The sequence below is a fragment of the Phaethon aethereus genome (genome assembly GCF_964289735.1).
Source record: "Phaethon aethereus genome assembly, chromosome: 15".
Lineage (NCBI taxonomy): Eukaryota > Metazoa > Chordata > Aves > Phaethontiformes > Phaethontidae > Phaethon > Phaethon aethereus.
In genome coordinates, this window is record NC_138591.1 from 5,582,056 (window position 1) to 5,604,664 (window position 22,609).

General features: G+C 47.9%; 1 protein-coding gene across 1 annotated transcript; it reads right to left on the reverse strand.

The window, feature by feature from the left end:
* Positions 1-2,234: 2,234 nt before the first annotated feature.
* Positions 2,235-22,609, reverse strand: LOC309410376 (kinesin-like protein KIF19; the record flags this gene model as incomplete). Its single annotated transcript, XM_082006758.1, is given in 25 exon segments — positions 2,235-2,596; positions 3,134-3,241; positions 3,860-4,013; positions 4,276-4,740; positions 5,392-5,497; positions 5,960-6,102; positions 6,925-7,043; positions 7,817-7,996; positions 7,999-8,086; positions 8,681-8,846; positions 9,904-10,072; positions 11,021-11,171; positions 11,857-11,979; positions 12,920-12,972; positions 12,975-13,071; positions 13,839-14,024; positions 14,646-14,768; positions 15,003-15,086; positions 15,090-15,139; positions 15,717-15,804; positions 16,734-16,788; positions 16,790-16,839; positions 19,043-19,126; positions 21,394-21,496; positions 22,587-22,609. Coding segments are annotated over 25 exon segments (3,045 nt in total). The 3' UTR covers positions 2,235-2,519.

Genomic DNA, 22,609 nt, shown 5'->3' on the forward strand with positions numbered 1-22,609 from the left:
TGCCCGTTCCCGTCCCGCCGCTACCCGGGCGCAGCGGCCCTCGCCTCTCGCGAGACGCCGGGCACGGGGGTCCCCACGGCGCCGCGGCGCAGGCGCCGCTCCGCCCGCCAGCGGGAGGCCCGGCCCGCCCGGCCCTGCCGCGCCCGCGGCCTGGCGGCCGCTGCCCGCCGCGGGACGCCGGCGGCAGCCCGGTCTCTGGAGGCAGCGCGGCCGCCGTCGGTGCGGCCCCGCCTGCCGGGAGAGCCCGTAGGCCACGCCGGGAGCGGGGGCGGCCCTGGCACCGGCCCCGGCCCCTTCCCACAGCCGGAGCGAGACCGAGACTGCTGTGGGAAAGCAGGGGAGCAAACGCTGCAGGAATGACTGCCTCCTCGGAGCGCTCTGAGAGGGAAAGTCTGACTTAAAAACTCATGTTTGAATTCGTTACAGGTTGCGTGGCGGACTCGCGCCACGCCCTAACCCGGGGTGCGTATTTGATTTCCCTGCAGCCTGGGGGCAGAGATAAGGAACCCCCCTCCAGCACCTGCCCTGGGGACACGAGGAAGAGCCAGCGATGGCGACAGCCTTCCTCCCGAGATAGATGCAGCATCCTCACTGCTCGCTGGAGCTCACAGTTGCATCGGGCCAGCCTCAAGCTGTTTTGTGGAACAAAACAGGGTTTTGTGCTGGGTTCTAGCCCAGCAGTCTTTATTAGGAGCAAAGTATAGAAATCTGGATACAGCCAGGTTAGAAAACGCTGCTTGAAAAGCCCAGAACAATTTAAGCTCCCTTTGCTACTCTTATCATTTGTGATCAAGAAGAATCAAATCAAAAAAACATTAACCCGGCACTGAAAATGAGCGTGGTCCCACTTTGCACGAGGTGAGGCTGCAGCCTCACCTCCAGCAACTACCAAAGCCACAAATGATAATTTGCAGATCTCAATCCCCAACTTTTACATTTATTAACAGCCTTAAAATGTATATTTCACAAACAGGGAAATTAGCACATCACATAGCTCTGTACTCTTAACAAAGAGTTTGATAATTTGCCATTACTGTTGTGATGCAACCTCCCTTCAGGGATACAGCCTCAAACCAATGCACTACAGCTCAAAAGTCCCAGTCTTTGTACGAAATAGCTCCAAACACTGCAACTTTTCATGGTGATTCAGCCCAAAGGTAGTTAGTGGAGATGTATATACTTAGAAAACTGTTTTACCTCACTTTTGGTCCTTCGCTGTTTGCAGGTCACATGAGGTCTTGTAAACGCAGGCTTGGCACAGGTTTGTTTTACACACAGGTTGTGCTTATTTTATCTGTGTGTCCTTTTTTTATATCTTTGTTTATCTGAAAGAGTCAGCCCCAGGGAACAAGTGTTCCTGACCTTCTACCTTGCCATCACACCTCTTCCTCCTTCTGTTTCATAAGGAAAATAGGCTGCTTTTGCTATACCAGCTTATGCACTTGCATTGCCTCACCACTTCAGGGGTTTAAGGCATTTTATAAATACAAGTAACCTAAGCTTCCTCATCCCTCACCTTCCTGACAGCAAAGCAAGAGGCATAGAGGACTAGGGAGTGTGCGCAGTGTCATGCAGTAAGTCAGAAAGAACACGCAGGAGAATTCTTTGCAAGTGCTGCAGCTCTAAAAAAGGTTTTTCATCCATTTGAAAAATGCATGAACCTACCGGAGATTGTCATCTGAGATACTTCGGCAGACCTAGGAGGGAAGGCACTTCTGGTTGGGGCATGGAGTCACTATTTATTCAGTGCAATGACCAGAACCACTTTATCTGCAGCATATTTAAAAAGCAGGGAAAATACTTTTTAAAAAGCCCCTTACGGAGAAGGTTCCTGGCTGGAGACATTTGCTCCAAAAAGAAAAACACATTCCTGTGGTTTACCTCCAGGCTAGCTCTTATCAGGGTCTTCACCTATCACCATGCTGCTTCTCCCGGCTGCAGTCAGAGCTAAAATGCTTTGTAGGTGGAAAACGGTTTAGAGCTATCTCTGGCTGCTCTCACAGCCAAACATCTGCTCACCCAAACAGCATTCCAGGCATGCATTACACAGCAATGCACAGGGACAACAGGGAAGAACAGGGAAAACTATTTCTCAGGCATTTACATTTGGTTTTAATAGTCAGGGAGCCTTTTGGATGCATGGGTGGCATCCACACGTTTGCCCTGGGGAAAAAAGGCAACTTGGGCTCCATGCTGACATCTTCTGGGAGGAGAAGACCGCTGGGAAAATGAGGTTTTCCTCTTGGACTCTGTTAACACCCTACTTGTCTTAAACTGAAGCTAACAGCTAGACCACACAGTACAGAGGAAAGACATGTGGTAGGGGTATGGAAAAAGTAATCTACAACATATAAGGTCCCTCTCCCCGCTGCTAGCCTTCCCTCTGCTTTTCAGCACCACAACACAGAAGCTAAAATACATTTTAAGGCACATTCCCTTGCATCTGCTTCCCCAACTTCCATCAGTCTTGAAATTGCAATTCCTTGAGGCCATGGAGAGTCCTGCTCCGCCGGCGACTTCTATTTAGTCTTCGGCTGGGTCCCCAAGTGGGCGAGTGACTGCTGCTTTTGCTGACTGCTGGCACCATGTGCAGGCCCTGCAAGTGAGGGAAGGTGAAGTACTCGGTCAAGTTTCTCATGCTTCAATTTGAGTCTCATTACCACTCAAAATGGGGAAGAGACAGATTGCCACGGGCTGCGGAAGGGTGGGTTTGGCAAAGGCGCTAGGATCTGCACAATGCTGCTTTAAGAAAATCCCAAGGTGACACTTCCAGTGGAAGCAGTATGTTGTCAGATGGATGACTCAAATTAAACTTTGCACTTTACATATGGATTAGACTAGGATTATGAACACCTCTGAAAATGTTATTTTCTCTTCCTAAGAGGTTATTTTCGGCTGAGAGGGAGATGGAGTGTAACTCATTCTGGAACATTGCCCATGTCATGTGTTGCCAAAAAAAAAAAAAAAAAGGCTTAAAGCTTGGCTGTAAAACCCCTACACATGTGACTGCTTTCCCAACTGGACCGTTGTTGTTGCATTTACAGCTCTTTAGGTTCAGATTGCAACTTCAGCAAGTGCTGAAGAATGTAGTAGTGCCTCTGGAGCCAGCCAACCTGATATTTCATGCACTCACCCTTGACTTGCTTCTGTAGGACCCGTCCTTTGATGCGATCAGCGTTGCTCTGTGGGACAGTGCTTGCAGGAGCATTGTCTTTTGGCAGCACCTCTAGTGGAGTCCCCTCTGTCAAAGGGAGGGAGAGCTTCATTATAAACAGTGGAGTAGAGCATGGCTGAAAACCATTTTGCAATGCATGAGTTGCTAATAGCTAGGCAAAATAAATGATAGCATTGTAAATCAAAAGTTAACCATTTTTTAGTTAAAAAAAAAAAAAGAAAACTAATTAGCATCAGTAAGCAGCTCTTGCCAGAATGGGGAAGGATTCTGGCTACATTTTGATAGGATTTGGGTATCCAGTTCCTCTAACCTCATCCTGGCCTTGTGTGTCTGCACAAAGCAAAACAACTGAACCTGACACACTGTCTCTGCAGCCTGTCATGTCTTGGCCTCCTTGCTGAGGCTTGGTTTGGATGTGAAACTGCCTGAATGACTAGACTTTGTTGCATGTGAACCCAGCTGAACACTAATTCTTCCCCCCAGATTACTGAGGCGTAGTTGAGGCAGTGGTCAAAGGCTATGCTTTCTTACCCACCAAAAGCTACTTGGGCCATATTAAAAAATAAGATCAGATTCCTAATGTTTCTGATCATTAGCCTTTACTCTGGCTTATTTCTCACATGACAATCCATCTCTTCCAACAGAGCTGATGCAGGATGTCACCAGCAGCTCTTTGGCCCCTACCGGAATGGTGGCTGGTAGGAACCTTGACCTTTGCAGCAGTGGGTACGCTACTCGCAGTTTTTGACTGATGGAAGAGTCTAGGTCGGTGCAGGTCGTTCTCACAAGCTTTGTCTCTACAGGGGCTTGAGGGAGTCCAGTGCTTAGCTTTCGAGTTCTGAAAGACAGCAAGTTGAGTTAACCTCAGTGGTGAAGTTCCCACCTCTGACTGTTGCCACATTGTACCAAAAAGATTCCCTTCACACCTGACTGGCTTAGCTTGCTGTTTAGGCAGGAGGTGAAGGGCATTATAGAAGAATAAAGATATTTAACTTATTCCCTCGTGCAGTCTGTACTATGTTTCTCTTACCATATTTAAAAACCACCCTAGCTCCACTGGGTCTATGCCTTCTGCTCAACCCATTCCCATTAGAAAGTACTCCTGTCCTGTGGAAGTTTGGCTCGAGAGAGTGAAATCTTTTCTTTCTGGCTGTCCTCTCAGAAGACATCTTCTGTTCTCTCCTGTTCTTCAGCACTCTCATGGCTGGGGAGCACAGCTGGATCCCAGCTGTGGGCTCTGACAGCAGACTCCCAATACTTGCACTGTCTCTCATCTGACAATCTGGGGTGGAATTGGCCTCTAGATACTTCAGCTTAAGCATATCCTCCTCAGAGGAGCGGCCTGAGGAGATTTCGCTCCCAAGGTCTCTGTGTTGGGCTCTGGAACGACAACTGGCTGCAACGAGGGAGAAGCTTTTGGTGTTGGCAGCAATTTCCTTCAAGGTCTCCAGACTCAGTGGAACAGCAGCAATGTCTGCAGGTGCCTTTTTCCCATGCAAGTCTAGAGAGGTGGGGGAACGCAGCCTGGGAGTCATCTTTCCTGCAGCAACACCTGTTGGTTTCTGCTAAAAAAATCAAAGCAATTGCAGCATAATCTGCTTTTCATTCACAGCTTTCCCCTTCAAAGCATTTTCAAACATGTGGAAGACATTAAATTCCACCTGAAATATTGTTACAACAGCTTTTATGTATAGAGAAATAAAGGCGAAGCTTTTCCTTTGTGTATCTCCCATATAGATAGAGCCATGGCTACAAAATGAGACAGTGACCAAGAGACTGATGCGCTCCTAACTCTCCCTTCTGTTCCAGGGTGCTGAGTGAAATCGGTCTCGCCAGATAGTCGTCAAATCATGGCCCAGCAGATCAGTTAACGGCGTAAGCGATCATCCTGCACGACACAGGTCCCCTCACACCAGAGCACGCATTGTATGGTGCATTCCTATTTACAACGCCTGTCACGCTGCTGCACACACTAGAGACTGCATGGCTCACCCAGAGGGAGAGCCCAAATTGGAGGTGACAGCTAAGCCTTGGACTCTTAAGTGAATGCCAGGCCTTAAAAACCAAGGCCAGCTCTCTAGGAATGATTTTATTGCCTGCCAAGGTTTACCTTCCTCACATGCAACAGATTTAGCTGCTGTGCACGTTGTGCCATTACCAGAGGAAGGTGCTAACCACAACAAACATGCCTTGAATTCAGTTGCTGCCATACTGACCTGCTGAACTGGGCCTTTTGGTAGAACAGAGAAAGTTGGGCTGAGAAGGGTATCCAGAGACCCCTCCTTCCTACAGGGCGTGGTTTTAGATGATCTGCGACTGCCACTGTGAAATGAATATGCCAAGAGATTAATAGATGAAAGCACAGGCCTCTTATCAACAGGGAGAGATGAAACATGTCTAGATGAGAGCTCTCAAGCTGTGGGGAAAGCCAGACATTTGGTAAATGTGGTAATGAAGAACACAGCAAGGAAGGACTTCAGGATTCATGAAGGAGAGAAATTTTTGTCCCCTGGTTCTCACAAACTTTGCTACTTTATTTGATTTAAATGCTTACCAGTCAATAGAAGCAAATCCAAACATCTCCCATAGCCCTCTCTGCAGAGAAGGTTCCTGCTAAACACAGAGCTACTCTGCAAGAGCAGTATACCAGGAAACTCTTCTTACAAATCCCAGTTTCTGGAGGTTCTTCAGTTTTATATCGCTCAGCTGTGGGGACTTAGCTGGGAGCCGCCAGGTCCCCATGCCCTAGAGAATATGTCTAATAATGAGAAATGTTCACGTTACCTGTCTGACTCCAGGGTGATGGAGGGAACGCCCAACCTCACTCCCAAGGGAAGATCCTTCATGTTCCCAGGTAGACCCTTTCTGATCTCATCTTTATCTAGATCCAGATGCTGACTTACATCCAGAGAAGAGCTGTTGTGAGGCTGCAGGAAGAGGGAAGAATGAGATCCTCAGCAGATTTTTCTTACTGTAAAGTCCCTCCTCTAGCCCTGGCTCCCAACCTGCGGTCACAAAGACACTCTTGAGAAGTCATGTGTGTTTCCATGGTTCCAGCCACCTGCTATTTGCTCCCCTGCTGTGGAAGGGCACCCGAAGTAGTTTAATCTCACATATAACAACATGACTAGCATTAAGTTTATTATTCAAGGTGAAACCCAACTCCTTACCCCGTTCATTCTAGGCAATCATAATAAACAAGAGACGCTGCTGCTTGGACTCCCTGCTGAAGACTGGCAATTTCCTGGCAGCCCCTTACTGTCTCAAAACACACACAAGTTTTCCAAAGACAAAGGGGCCAGCAGCACCTTTCCCTTCTTGCAGGAAGGGCCTGACGACCTCAAAACAACTGTGCCATGAGCAAGCAGAAGCCCCCAGAGAGGAGGGTCGCCTCCAGCATCCACTGGGAGAGTTGCATGTTTGGCCATCTAACCTTTGCTTTTCTGTTTGCCACCAAGCCAGTTCTCTCTCTCAAATCTAACGCAACAGCAACTGGGAAGATGGACACATTGGCTCATGCACAGCCCTGCCTGGGCCCTCTTCTATCTCTAAAAGGCTCCGAGTCAAAGGGAAGCAGGGAAGGAGAACGAAGCTGTAGGGAGGCAACATGTTCATGGAACAAAGCTCAGTACAGCCCTTGACTGGCACCAGGACCCAGCCAGGCTTTGGGTGCATATGAATCTATGGCCATGACAGAAGATCATGGGACAGCATGGATTCTCCAGCACAAAGGTCCGCTCTGCCTTACCCTGGAGCATGATGGACATCACTGAATGTAGCAGAAGCGAGCAGTTCAGTGTCCCTCCCTCCAACTCAGAGAGGTGCAGGTGGTGTAACGTTGCCAGTGTCTCTGGGACGGGAATGTTGGCTGGAGCAGAGATGGGGAGGGAGAGTAAAAGATCATTCCTAGATGAACAGCTGAGAATTGTGGAGTTGTGACATCCAAGGCAAGGTTTTCTGGGTGGATTGTTCTCCACTTTGGCACTTTGGCTTTGCCTGTATCAGGAATAGTGTGGCCAGCAGGAGCAGGGAAGTGATTGTGCCCCTGTACTCGGCACTGGTGAGGCCGCACCTTGAATACTGTGTTCAGTTTTGGGCCCCTCACTACAAGAAGGATGTTGAGGTGCTGGAGCGTGTCCAGAGAAGGGCAACGAAGCTGGTGAGGGGTCTGGAGCACATGTCTTATGAGGAGCGGCTGAGGGAACTGGGGTTGTTTAGTCTGGAGAAGAGGAGGCTGAGGGGAGACCTTATCGCTCTCTACAACTACCTGAAAGGGGGTTGTGGCGATGAGGGTGTTGGTCTCTTCTCCCAAGTAACTAGTGATAGGACAAGAGGAAATGGCCTCAAGTTGCGCCAGGAGAGGTTTAGATTGGATATTAGGAAAAATTTCTTCACTGAGAGGGTGGTCAGGCATTGGAACAGGCTGCCCAGGGAGGTGGTGGAGTCGCCATCCCTGGAAGTGTTCAAAAAACGTGTGGATGTGGCGCTTCAGGACATGGTTTAGGGGACATGGTGGTTCTGGATTAATGGTTGGACTTGATGATCTTAAAGGTCCTTTCCAACCTAGTGATTCTGTGATTCTGTGATCAGAAAACAGAGCTCAGAGATAACGACAGAGCAGGAGCAAAGGTTCTGCTTCACCTTTTATCAGCATCTGCTGCTGATGAATAATTTCTTCACAGAGTAGCATGTGCTGCTGCAGTTGCTGGATCACAAAATCCTTCTGGCTCAATAGATTCTCCTTGTACAGTGTATTTGCCTGCAGCTCTGTGTCGCCAAGCTCAAGCTCATGGGCTCTGCAGAGGAGGCTTAGCACCTCTGCTGATCCTCACTGGTGATTTGTCTGGGGGAAAACTCCTCCGTCTGGGAAGCTTTTTCCTTGACATTTGCTAAGTGGTGCTCCAACTCTATCTGAAAAAGGTAGACAGGGGACTGTTAAGGCAGTTCAGCTTCTTGGGATAACAAAGGCATCTGAGCAAATCTGTGCTGTGTCCTTCACGCTGATATTAAAGTAAAATCTACAAAAAGCATTTTGCTTATTTTACTAGCAGCCACCACATTTCAGTTATGGCAGACACATCCAGATGTACAGTCCTTGCCTAGAGGAACTCACAAATGTTAACATTAGCTACCAAAAAAATAATGACCAAAAGCAATTACAAAAACATTGAACAACCAAGTGAGTGACAAACCCTCAGAATGTCCCTGAAGGGGGAAATGGGAAGAATTAGCTCACTTACGGGTGGGCAAGCCCAGACAGTGGGACTGTGGTTTTCCCTCATCCTAAACAACACAAGGACAGAGGCAGGATGCAAACATCTGTGGTCCCATGGTGCTTCTTTCAGCAGCCCAAGGTATTTAGGAGTCCAGCTGCAATACAGGTGCCACGCCGCTAGCCTAAAACCACAAGAACCTCTCTGAGTTGCGCGGCTGCCATCCTGCCCCCACGCACCCGCCGGGCAGCGGTCAGACTTGCGGCCATGAGGGCACCTTCGACCTCCTCACCTTCAGGGCCACCGCCTTGCGCTGTTCTGCCAGCAGCAGGTTGATCTCTTCTCTTGCTACTGTAACTTCATGAGGCTCAGGTGAATCTATGACATCCACTTCCCTGTCTTCTTCCCCTGTGTTTTCATCCTTCTCCTCCTTTGCTGGCTTGTCATACTTGCATGCACTCTAAGCCTTCTCTCATTCCCAGGAAAAAAAAAAAAAAAAAAAAGGAACTTCTAGGACATGGTGACATAACTTGAATGATGCACGCATAGTCCCTCATTGTGTCTGTCCAGCTTCCTGCACGGCAGCAGTGGAGCTAATTAGTCCAGGCTGCTTGATAGCTGGACAAACCATGTAGAAGAGCACAATTAGCTTCCTGCCTTTTGGAAATGTGTAAGACAGGCCTCCAATGTGATCTTCCCAAGGAGAACAGTGCTTTTCTCAAATTCTCATCACAAATGGTTGCCAATTCACAGGTACTTCTTGAAGACCTTTAAAGTCCTAAAGACTGTTTTCACTACAAATGACCCAAATCCTAAGGGACTATAAAATTTACAAAGGATTAAGCGGGTGACTAATGATAATGAGAAGGAACTGACACCTACTTACAGTTTATCCAGAAGAAAGGGATGGTGTTGCTTTCTCTGACATGAAGTTATGCCCAGATGCAGTGCATCTGGATGGAAAACACAAACACAGGGTAACCAGAATGTGGGAGGACCAACAATCCCAGTCTGTGCTGCCATCCAGTTTTTCCATTAAAACACAACTCCAAATAGAGGCGAGCACCATTTATACTTTTAGTCTTGAGCTTAAACTTTACGATCAGGGTAGCTGGTGGCCTTACAGAGCTACATCAGGCAATTGCACTGCAGTGCAGCACCATGTGCAGGCTGCAGTCTCCTTACAAGCACCAGGAGGGATTAGGGATGTGTTTCTTAATAGCAGAAGTCACCCGTTGCAAATAGAGCACCTTAATCTGAGGCTCAGAGTTGCATGGACTTAACCTACCTTAAATCCCTGGGTACCTTTTGCAGACCACCACCCTTCCAAGTTTTCCCTCTTCACATAGGTAAATCTCAAACCTACACTTGATCTTTCTGCTTGAACAATTAAACACTCTCTTTAACAACATCCTTTGGTCATTTTTGTTGGGGCGACCGTGGGATATTAGCATTTCTCATGGTGAGTTTGGAGGTCCACGTATAAATTGTGCTCAAAGCTAAGAAGCTGCTCACTCTGTGATTGTGAGGAGGTGCCTGCAGGTATCAATGTGCAGCTCAGTGTTGGTGTTTTCCAGCTCCATCAGGCTGCGACGCATCTCCGTTTGCTCCCTGAAAGCCCCCATCAGCTGCACCCGCAAGGTGTTTATTACTGGGTGCCCCTTCGCTGCAGGAGAAGACATTTCTGATCTGACATTAGGCTAGGTAAACTTCTGCCAAAGCCCCACAAAACTACTGTGGGACCAAGCCACTCAGTCCATGTGTTACAAGACATTCGTTTACAGGACTCCGTTTCATTCTGCAATCTCTTCAAGGTAATCATGTGCTTAAGATATCTGATATATCATTGTGATTGTATTATTAGCAATAAATAGGCCTCATTGCTACTGCTTTTGTGAGTATTAAGAGGATACTGCATTGCAGGGACATCTCTTCTCCCTTTCTACCCACCCACAAGAAAAAAATACCCGTTTTCTGTGCTTGTTATCTAGAAATGACCTTGGGTATTGGTAGCAGAGACCTATTATACCTTGTGTCTCGTCTGTCAGAACTTGACTATTTTTATTTCATTCCTTGCCAGATTCACTGATAAAAGGAACAATCCCCAGGGCAGAACAATCAATGTTTTAAAAGCTTCACCCTGCCCCCCTCCCTATTTTTTTTTTTTTTAATTAAGTGCAGCGAACCATACAACAGAGCTCTGTGTCCTGACACGGCCTCAGAGCCTGCGATGACGCAGGATACAAACTCTGTCACCTCTCCGTAAGAGTCAGGACTTCCCACAGCAAATGCCACCACTCGATGGCAAAGCTCTTTTCAAGGGCAGATTTGTGAAATTTAACACATTTTAATGTTGGGGAAGATGCTGAGCAGGTTGAATGTGTTGTCCGGCATCACGCAGCACATCAGACACAGGCTCATACAGAAAGACAATTTCATTTCCCCTCCTACCTCCTCTGCCCATCAGACTGTGTTCTCCGCTCTGCTTCTGTACAAGTATCGTTGAACCGGCTTCCCCCCCGCTATGTCTGCATGGAGGCCCACCAAGCGCTACCACAACACATCCACACAGCTCCTCTCCCAGCTCCCTTCCCTCCAGATACCCCAGAACAGTTCTTGCTCCTGGCTTTACCTTGCAGATCCCCGAGGTCGGAGCTGACTATGCTTTTCTCCTCCTGGTTTTCAACCCTTGCCTTCAGATGCTCTGTCTCCCTGTGGGGGTCCGCGATGATGCTGGTGTATTGGTCAATGTGGTAGGAGATGTTCTGCAGGTTACATTTTACCTGGTGAGCCAGAATATGGGAGCATTTGTCCCCCAGTCTGTTATTGGCTGCAAACAAAGCTATGCTTTCACCTGAAAGGACACTAAATCCTGTGATGGGGAAGAATTTTCCCTTATGAGTGGGGAAACTGTAAATTAGTGGTTTTCCCTAATTCTGGGAAATTTCCAAAAGGTAACAGAGAAAAGCCAGGCACCCTGTGCCCACAGGGAAAACACAGAGATCCACAAAGGGTAAAAACCCTGCTGTAGATCACTGTTCATCTTCCTTCACCCCACCAGCGTCTCCATTTTAGTCCTCCTTTCTGCAGCCCCTCAACTCCTCTTCTAGGCCCAGCATCCCCACGGGGACATTCCCCATACGTTGTCCTCCCAACGGCCATCTTCTGACCATCATTCCATATATTCTGCACCCAGGTCCGTACCAGGCACATCATCCTCTGCCTTTCCATTATCCTGCTCCCTTGTTTTGACCCTCATATTCCTCTTCTTATCCACGACCCACACAGTTTGCTTTCCACCGTTCCCTTCATCCGCTTTTTTTCTATCACTCACACTGAGCTTCTGTACAATCCTGCACTGCCCCCTCCTGAAGTCTGTTCTCCCTTCAGCCACTGCATCTTCTATTTCCACTTTGCAAGCTTTTAATCTCAACCCCCCACCTCCTTGTGAGTTGTTTGTTCATTTACCTGTGTCTTGATGTTTTTTGCTCGATAGGCGTAGATCAAGGTCATTCGAGATTCTTCAAAGGAGGTACCGGCTGGGCTGATATGTGCAATCATAACAGTCCTGCTGTTGCCCCCTAATGAGTCCTAGGAGGGATGCAACGTTGACGTGGTTAGCATGGACACGATGGGCGCTTGCGGCTCGGTGGTAACCACTGTGGCTGGGTACTCCTGCGGATCATTGAGATTCTGGTGGAGAATCTCAATTAAGAGTGAAGGAAGTGCTGGTAAAAGATCATTCATTAGGCCTCCTCTCCACCAACAGCAAAATCAATAAGTAATTAACTTTCTACAAGAGAAGAATTTTTGCAAGAAAATGGCAAATTTCCACAAATGCGCGGGCAGCTCCTCAATTCTGCTCACAACAGAAGCCTGCCTTTTTGTCCATCTCTTCTCCTCCCCACTGTTCTCTGGAAAACACATCTGCCATGCAGCAGCAGTGCTAGCTCAGAACCAAGGCTTGAGGTGAAGTTCATAAATGAGGTTGTAAAGTATCCATAAAATAACCAGTGTAGCAAAGAGCATGTCTGCAACCTTTCTGATTTCCTCAGGGAGAGACAACTTATGACAGCACATAGTCACTCTCTGTCTTTTTTCCCCTTGCCCCAACAACACCCAATTTTATTGGCCAATTTCAGCCAAATCTTATAGAACGGAAGAAACATTTAAAGGCAGTAAGTTAATAAAAAAACCAAAAAAACCAAACAAAAAAAACCCCAAAACCTACTGGTTATCTGTGAGCTTAGAAACATATGACCCAAATCTATAGGATTTCCTTAACCCTATAGGAGGCTCTTCCTTAACCGCAGAGATCACAAGACCACGTGCCTGTAACAGAGAGCACACTGTCTGAATCAAGCCCTGGTTCCATTGCAAAGCTCATGCAAAATCCTGGAGGAGCGTTCCAAGCTGGATAAAGACAATGCACAGAGATATTCAAGGATCAGCTCTCAAGCCCTGTCTGATTTGGGTGGTGATACCAGCAACAGACACACCGAGCTCCTTGCTGACCCGCTGTCTGCAGTACCTTCAGTGGGCGCGTGAGTTTGCTGTCTCGAAAGTTGACAAACTGGGCCCGGCTCCCCCCTTCTCGCTCAAAGCGTTGATGCAGTTGCCCAAAGCCAGCAGCGAGCGGTTGATGTGGGCTCCTTCCTTCATCCTCTTGCCCCGGTTCGGCGTCTGTTGGGAGGGAGCAGGGACAGACAGACAAAGCACAGGCTTCAGAAGGGTGGGTCTGCACCTGGGGAGATGTGCGGCATCGCCCCGGGGCCAAGGTTCGGATGTCAAAGCAAAATCAACCTGAAATTGCAGGGTTAAACCCCACTCTGGAGCACAGAGATGCTGGTAGGAGTACATTTCTTGGAAAAGATGACCCAGCTCTGATCTCTTGGTTCATAACAGATAGCTATTAGTTATCTTCTAAATACAATTTCAGAAATTAGGGTGCGTAACTAGGTCACTCCAGAATTCCTAGTCTCAGTAGAAACACTGGGTATGTAAAATCTCTCTCCCTCAAATCACCCCCCTGAGTTCCAGCGTTTCCTCCTTCCCGTGGGAGCCAGCTGCTTTATTTTCCTCCCACCAGCGTCCCTGTGTTCCACTGGTACCAGCTTCCTCTCCGACAGCCCAGCCGATCCCTGCCTAACACACCCCAGCGTCTCTTCAAATGTGAAATTCGCTGCTGCTTTTTCAGACCTGAGCAAAGGCTGCTCCCAAAAGCTGGTTTACATTTTTCCAATTATACTGGTTGGTCTAACAAAAGATATTACCTATATCACCAAACTTTGTCTATTTTTAGGCTGTTGCAGGTACAAACTACTGCCGTAAAGCAACAGAGAAACACACGGCGCTGGTTTCCCCGGGGCTGAGAACACGCATGCAGACCCTGCCTGGCAGCCAGGGAATCCAGCCTGGTCTCACCAAAAGCTGCCGAGCTCCAGCCATACCTGGGCCGCTCCCTCTGACCCTGCCAAGACGACCACGAAAAGCTTTCCAATTCTCAGTTCCTCGCCGATCGCCTTCCTTCGCCTTTTCTGCGTCACCGTCCCCTGCAGCACCGCGTGCGAGCGGGAGGACGTCTCGTTGGCAGCAGTGGGTTCCTGGGTGCGTTGCTTGTTTCCTTTCATTAACAGCTGCGTGATCCAAATGACGCAGAAAAGCACGCAGAGATGTACAGCTCTGCCCGAGCCATGGCACGGCGTTTCCCCGCAGACTGAACCCCTCGCCCAGCGCACAGGCAAACTCTGGTCGTGCTCAGGCCAGCGGGGATTTTGCTGCTGGTTTTCCCCAGATCTCCCCCTTTAGCTTCTGACCTTGGAAGTGTGGATGTGTTGGGTTTGGGGCTGTTTTCCTGGGAGGCCCGTTTGTCTCATATCCAACACACATGTAGATGTGCGCATCAGTGTAGCTCAAGGGGATTTCGTTATTTCTTCTCCCTCTCCAGATTGTTTGTTGACACGTGCACACAAGTCGAAGCACTCTTGTCCTTCCAGGAAAGCAGCACGCACCCTGGGGAAGGAGCTAGCAGGAGGTTAACTGGAATTTTAGCCCAGTCTCTACGACTCACTTGGCTCCATGATCAACCCTTTCCTTACAATTCATCCATTAATCCAGTTCCACCAAAGTCTTGCTACAAAAGGTTCTTGCTACTGACTAAGGCAGAGGCGATAGGAAAGGAAAAAAGGAATTTTAAAGCACTGATACCATGAAAGCACAACCCCCCCCCCCCCTTCCCCCTCACCATGGACCATAGCCCATTGTACCTCCTGAGCATTTGTAGTAATTCCTGCTATCTGGATGCTGCCTCTGGGGTCCTCTCTCAGGTCTAAGAACCCCGAGGATGGGTTCAGGAAGTCATGGATCACTTCATTATAGATCTGAGGGTAAGAAGTGAGGGGCTGGTGTGAGGCTAACATTGGGTCCTTAGATCTGCAAAGAGGGTTGAGTTGATCCTGTATTTCTTTGGGGTGGAAGGGAAGATTTGAGCTGTACAACCCAAGGGGAGTGCCGCACGGTGGACAGACTTGGATGCCCCACTTCCCATTATACCCGCTCCAGGGGCTTGCTGAATTCCCACAGAGCCTGGATCCAGGGCAACACAGACGCTTCACCTCCAGGTAGGACATGGAGACTCTGTAATCCATCTCCCTGGTGGTAGCTTCACAGGCCTTAAAGAGGTCATCAAGAGTGTGGATTTAAATTCCTGGTTCACAGTCCGTCCCTAGCATCGTGTAGGTTTTTCCTGTTCCTGTCAAAGATACAAAGAGGAGCAGCAAAGACCAACTTCCATGTGAGCAAGTTTCCACAGCAAATAAAGCCTGGTTTCCTACTGGTTTCTGTCCTTCATCCCCTAACTTCCTCCAGTTACTCACCCCACAATGACACTGCTGCAGGAAAGACATGGCATGTGCCATCCAAAATGGGTAGGAAGAGGACTTGCAGATGGGCAGACAGGTAGCTTAACTGCCCACCTACATGTTCAGAACTAGGGTAGAAATGTAATTTCATACAGTCTGTAGGTGCTTTCTAGACATGTATCTATTCTCCTGAGAGGTCTCATGCACAGAGGCCCTCATCTCCTCCTCCTTTTTAATGAGGAGAGTTGTCTCCACTGAATTCCCCCCCGATTAGGTGCCTTCTCAAACAGAGAATCTTTACTGTTACTTTAGCATTAAAGGAAGATCCACACTTCCCAGTGAGAATAGTATTTTAATGCTTCAGTCTTGTCCTCACAGTAAGCAATTAATTGGAGTTATAGTTCATTCCTGGTTTGTACAGATGCATTTTATTCATCTAGAGCCGTACAGCTACAGGGACTACTGTACCTGTTGGACCGTATGCAAAGATGGTTGCATTGTAGCCAGAAATTACTCCTCCTATCAGGCTTTTGGTTGTGGACACATATACTTCTTCCTAATTCAGTCAAAAAAGCATAAACTTATGGTCAGGCATAACAGCTGTCCAAACAATCTCTACCTAATTGCATTCCCCATGATTTTCTCACTATGGTTTACAAATTTCCTGGGCTTTGGAACAATTTGAGCCAATTGAATTTTGACACATCATCAAAATGGGCAGAAAAGCACAGAGGTTTATTGAATTTTCTAAAAGCAGGCAACATGCAGGAGGCTACTGAAATAGAAGTCTTTAAATCGGATTATTTTCTTGGACTCTGAACCTCGGATGCTTTTGCTTTTCTTTGTGTCGGGTGAAGAAGGGAGTAAGTTCTCTCCCTATCCTTATCCTTCAGCGAGAAGTGCCACTGGGCCTCCAGCAGTGTCTCAAGTAGTATACGACGGTGCTACACTGAAGTTTCACGTGGAAGAGAACACGCATGGCCGAATTGCTTGTGAGGAGCAAGGCTGCAGTCACATCACGGTGACCACAAAATGCAGGTGCTGATGAAATCCTCATGCTGCACCTTACATCTGCCAGCAAGCCACAGCTCAGTAAGGGCACGAGAGCTCACGTCCTGAGCCCGTAAAACAAGAGAGGCACAGGGAAGAAGCGTGTGAGCAGTAGAGCTGAGCGACGTGACAGTGGTCTCGTTCACCTCCAGAGACAAAGCTCTTCAGCTCTGCTCAGGTGTGTTACATCAGGGGAGTCCCGACGCGGGAGGGAGAGGCAGACCGAGGGCTGCACGTCCCCCCGCTTCTCTGCCAAAAGGAAAAACCTCACAGCCCTCTCACCTTCAGCACTGTCACCTTTTATCTGGGTGACATGTGGCCTCTGGGATGTGCAGTTCTACTCTCCTGCCAAAAACATTCATCTAAACAGGGAAGACAATTCTAATGTTAAGCCTTTCAGTTAAAAAAAATTAAAAAAAAAAAGAAGGATGTTACCTGGGTTGCTCTGTGACCAAAACCCATGTCAAATACAAATGTTTTTTCTCGGGATGTTAGCTCGCAAGATGTCATCTTGGTCTTCACTTGGATCCATCAGGACCACCTTCGTGTTATAAAATAAAGTCAGAAGGACCACCGTTACATCTGGGTTTGGTTAACAGCCTGTTGGGATTTCTTACAGCGCTATCACCATCGTGTCTCCCGGCCAAAGGAGCATCGCACGACAGCGTTGTGTGGAAGACACACTTGCATGCGCAACGCAGAGGCCAACACGCTTTGTATTGTAACTGATGTCGCAGCTTCTGTACTTTGGAGAACCGGCAGCTTCGGATGTCGGTTGTGTGGTGCAACAGTTGCTGGCATTGGTGGTTGCAGGGACAGGACACCCCACTAACCCTCATGCAAGCAGGAGGGGGACAGGACCTCAGTTTTCAGCCAAGATTCAGACAGAGGAGCTGTGAAAGAAAATAGTTACGTTCCTCGGGAGCAAAAGTGCCCAAAGTCATCTCCCAAAGCCTTTCCTGCAGAAGGACTGATAGAAATCCCTGCATTGCCCAAGGACAGAAGCTTCATTCCGTTTCTGGCTTTTATTAAGGAAAATAACAAAGGTGGGAGAGGGCTTGCAGCAGGTTACAGAACTAGTTCTGTTTCATTTCAGTCCCTTAGGATCTATTTTAGTACATAATTATCACGGTATATAATTACTGTGGAGAATGATGTTCTTTCTCCCCCACTGAAATGGCTCATAAGATGATGCTCAGGCCTCAAGGGAAGGGACAGAAAACCCTGTGCCTCCTACTCCAGAGCAGCTTTCACTCTCTCTCAGATAAACAGATCATTAGATAAGCAATTAGAGCATAGATCAACCACGACTTGACCTACAGGATAACTGCACTGGTGTGCCAGGCTTGGGAGAGAGACAAGTATCGAGGGCAAGTGCTCGTGGGCGTTCAGGAAACGCCAAGGCTTTGGTTTTTCTTTTTCTTTTGCATTTCCTGCTAAATTGCAAGTCTCTAACAAGTATCTCTAGTTTTGCTCTGCAAGTTTTCAATTACCAGAATGACTTTTTTTTTTTCTCTTTTAATTTTTTTAATTTTCACTGGTCTGGCTCAGGCCTTACAATACAAGAGCAAAGTCTGAAGGAAACTCCTGGTTTATCCTCAGCGGTGGCATCTGCCTGCGAAAGATGGGCTGACACGTAATCATACGCACGTGCAAGCGTGACAGCCAAGAGCAGAGCTTGGAGAATGAAGTCAGCATGTTTCCTTTAGAAATTCTCTCTGTAACACTTTCAGGCCCCTTTTACTGAGTCCTAACATCCAAATTTTGCTTGCAGTGCATCCATGCATCCAAAGAGAGACCTTCTCTTCCAAGCTGGGCCTAACACCTTGTCTAACTAGCAGTATTCTAAAAAGCATAAATCTGCCTTTGGACGGAAGCCTTCAAACATAACAAGACACTAATAGAGTCAGTTCTGAGTTCGGATTAATAAGCAGACAGAAGCAGCTCTAAATGAGTTTGGCTGGGAGTAAAAATAGCAGGGAACATGATGTAAATCAAAATAGACCAAGAAACCTAAGTATTTCAACTGCCCAGTCAATTAATTTGCTTTCATAATTGCAGTAATTTACATTATTAAGAGAAACTCATTCTCATAGATAGAAGATACTCAGGCTAATGTAATGCACATTTCCTTCCCAGATTTCGATTAGAGAAAATAGATTTCAGGGCAGATGATGCAAGTCTGAATAAGCTGTGTAAAAATAAAGCTGATATCCTTCTGAGGTTAATGGTCGCTTTAAAAAAAGACAAAAAAAATAAAGGCTATTTCACCAGTAAGGTACTAAACAAAAATTGAACTTGTAAGAGAATCCATAAAGAGGAAAGAGAGATTCATGCTCTCCGCTTCTGAGGGCTGCTATCATTTGACTATCGCATGGAGACAAGATACATTACAGAATTAGTGTGCATTCGGAAAGGGCTCAGAGGAAGATCAGCTGAAGCATGATAGAAAAATATCGGGATTTACATTGGAAAAGGTGATAAATAAAAAGGGCACAATAAAAATATGTAAACAGATGTAGCAATGTAGAAAAGGTAAGTGGGGACCTACCATCCTCCTCTTAAAAATCCTCCTGCAATCTCTGCCTCTTAAAAAGAGGAGCAAAAGATGGAGAGCTGGAGAAAAGTAGTGCAAAAAAAAAAGAAGTGCAAAAGGGAAGGTGCTGCGTCACAGGAGTTTTGCAGGATTTGGAAGCCAGAACCTCGAGGTGGGCCGTGTGGTCCCGGCCGAGCCCCCGGTCCCCATCGCGGGAGCCCCCTCTGCGGGCGGCGAGGGCAGCCCCCTCCTCCGCGTGGGCCTCGCTGACGGGGCGGACGCGAAGGGCCGCCTGCGCACGCGGCTTACGCGCGCCGGGGCCACCCAGACTTACCTGCGACGGGGCTTGGCTCTGCGCGAGCGCCAGCGGTATCTGCGGCTTCTTGCGGCATCTCTTCCGCTGATCAAACTTAAAACCTTAAGCTTAGGGCCTAGAGAGTTTAAGGAAGTTTTTAAAGTTTAAACCAGTTAATTGTCCCACGAATTGCACTTTTATCTTGACAAATTCTTCCTCCCTCTCCCCGCGTTTCTGTCTCTAACACAGCAAGACTCCAACCGAGAAGACGGCAGAAAGAACTCAGCCCCGTCACTGCTGCTGCCAGCGGGAACCTTCGGCGGTCCGGGACCGTGGTACCAAGAGCCGTAGAGCTGAGCACGCTTACAGATTCCGCTGGTGTTCCCAAAACACTGATTAAAGTTATCCGTGACAAAGAAAGGGAATGGCATTTCACTAAGTACCCATCTCATTTAATCCCAGGTAGCGATCACTACGAGCCTGTTCAACCAGATCAGAGCAAGCTGGCCCTGATCTGTGCGGGTCCCGCAGGGTTCCTCGCAGCTGGAATTCGTCGCAGGACTGGAGCAATGATAAAGTAGCAATTAACTGCCAGTGCCTCGTGCCACAACCCCGTCAGTCAGAAACACGGTTTTAAAACGCAGACAATAATTTGACTCGAAGATTTAAAACACACTGACTGTATTTGTCAGCATTAATAATATACAAGAGCACATATATTTTAGCCTGTTCCATCTATAGGTGAAGCAATAGAGAAAATGTGGTGTCGTGGATCAGCTGTGGGGTTAACCGGGCGCCCTGAAGCTGGGGGCCTGCTCCGGCCCGGACTTGCTTTGCAGCTGTGGGCGAGTTGCACAATCCCAAACCTGCGTGCCTGGTGGAGGGTCTATTCGACATCCCACCTAAAAGCTGTCCTTGGGGTCTCAGCTAATCACAGAGATTTGAAAAAGTCTATTTTCACCTTTCCATGGCTGTTTTCCCCTCCATAAAATACAGCAGCATCCCCTTAGCCGCTCCTGACAGGAGAGCTGATGCTGATAAAACACCGCATAATGCACAGAAATGCCGCCTCATCAGGAGGGCGTGCGGTTATTGACACAGGCTTGTTCTACAGCCCCACCAGTCACAAGCAACTAGTTTCTATAGGAACCAGATTTACTTCCACAGTAACAAGCTACACGTCAATTTAATGAGGGTTTCACAAACAGCTCCCAGTCTCCAGCCCTGTCGTAGACATGTTTTGAGTAGTTCCAGCCACAGGAAAGGAAGATTTCTTCACTGTGAATATCTCGGAGTACCAGGTGAGCTGCTTGGCTTTGGACAGCTTTTAACATTCACAAGAATGCAACGGTTAACTTAGCTTCATCATCTCCCTAAACACATCTGAGTGACACTGTTTTGCGCGTCTCGTTCCCGTGGGCTGAAACTCATCTCTTGGAAGCATTTGGAAATATTGTCTTGCACACCATAATCCCAAGTCCTGCAGGAGATGGGGGATAGCGCAAGTCTCTTGGACAGCCTTAACCTCCAGAATAGTCTGGTTAATCACTGCAGTTGGTAGCCCTAAGTCACCGAGGGTACGAAAACAAACCCAAATAAGCAGCATGTGGAGATGGGTCACACCAGGTACTAAGGCTTTTCCTTGCATTAGAGAGGAACGAGAGGTATTCTAGGTATTACTGACTTTAGTTTAAGCGATTCTGCTTTGAGCAGAGGTTTCCGTGTCCACCCGTCGCATTTCAGCACACCGGGAGAGTAATGCTTCAGTTCAGCTGAGAGCCACAGGGTTGAAGGCTGAAATTTGGGAAAGGATTACATTTTCAAAGCACTCCTCTTATTCTGATCAACACGGAGAGATGCCGAGGTCCTGCAGCAACAGCGAGGACTCCGACAGGACTATAATCCGAGCTGCTTTTGGCTGCCGATTATGAATCTGCCAGTCAGATCCCAAAGGGATGGGCACACTGAAAATCACTGTCCAAGGAGGACTAACCACCACCACCTGCCAGGTTACCCAGCCTCACCTCCCCTACTATACATTTTTCTCCTCTGCAGGATACTTATACCCAACTTTTTGCCTTAAATCACGCAGAGCTTTGCACAGAGAAAGCAAGTCTGGTGGGTTTTTTTTCCCCCTCTGGCCGGGCCACAGAGCCCAGGAACACCAGAAGACAGCTGGGAAACATGATAGGAAGGATGCAGGGCTGGGTACAACCCGGCCGCTCCTCCCCATCCCCTGTCCTCCCGTAAACGAGCAGACTTACCGTGAGCTGCTGCTCCTTCATGGCTGAGCTGCGAGACGGTGCCAGCTCAGGGCTGGGTGATTTGCCCAGGGAGGTGCGCAGCGAGTTGGAGCCCTTCTGGAGGCTGCACAGGCAGGAGACAGGATGGTTCAGAGGCAGCAGCAATCACCCCAGGGAAGGGAGAGGCAACACCTGCGCTCTCCAGGTGGGAGACACTGCAGGGAGAGCAGTGAAATACTGAGCCCCAGGGCAGGAAGGGGCTGCAGCAGCTCCCTGCAGAGCCAGGCTGAAGGAAGCAGCGTGCCAGCATGGCACCTTGCACAGGACACAAAAGGGGTCAGGGTATCAGGAGCTGGGAGCAGCTCTGGCTTGTTGGGGGATGTGACGAGCAAAATGACCCACCTATAAGCCCAAATTAGTTCTTTATGTGCAAATCCAGCTGCGCACACCCTTTGTGAGCAGGCCACAGGCTGCTTTTTCTGCCCTCCAGTGTGCCAGATTCCTCCTCCCCTCCTTTCCCAGGATCAAACACAAAGCACAACCAGGTAGAGGGGCCCAAGCCCCACCAAAAGCTGAGCAAGAAGCACCCTGGCCCCTCCAGTCTTGCACAGGAACTGACAAGAGCCCTTGAGACCGTCAGGAAACAGTTTGCTCAGTGCAAGCTTCCATCATATTGTCACTTCACGCACAGGGGCATTTCATGACTCCCACGCTCAGGAAGGCAATCCTCTATTATTTTTAGTGCCATTCATTACAACAATCTATTAAAATAAAAACCACCACCAAAACAAGATCACCTTTTATCGTCATTATTTATTGACAGTAAACAAGTCAAAGCTCATAAAAGTTACAGTAAGGTTTTATAAAAAAATAGAATTCAAGAAGTTAAAATGTAGTATAGCGCATTAAGGACTGTAGATGGTTAGAAGGTCATGAGAAGATTTATTTATTATAAATTCAAAATAAAGACTGTAAAAGTGAAGGCTAGCCCAGGATTATAGGAATTGTTCCAGTTAATCTTGCTATTAAAGAACAATCATTAAAAATACTTAAGAAATACTTAATACTGTAACAAGCACGGTGAGATACTATTCTACTTAATGGTCAAGGTTTGCCCCCCTGCCCTCTTTGGGCCCTTGAAGGCATACAGTGGAGGTACAATTGCCATTGGAAGCATTTTTCCCCACCCATATATATCTCTATACAACACCTACAAACCTGCTTCTGTTTTGTCCAT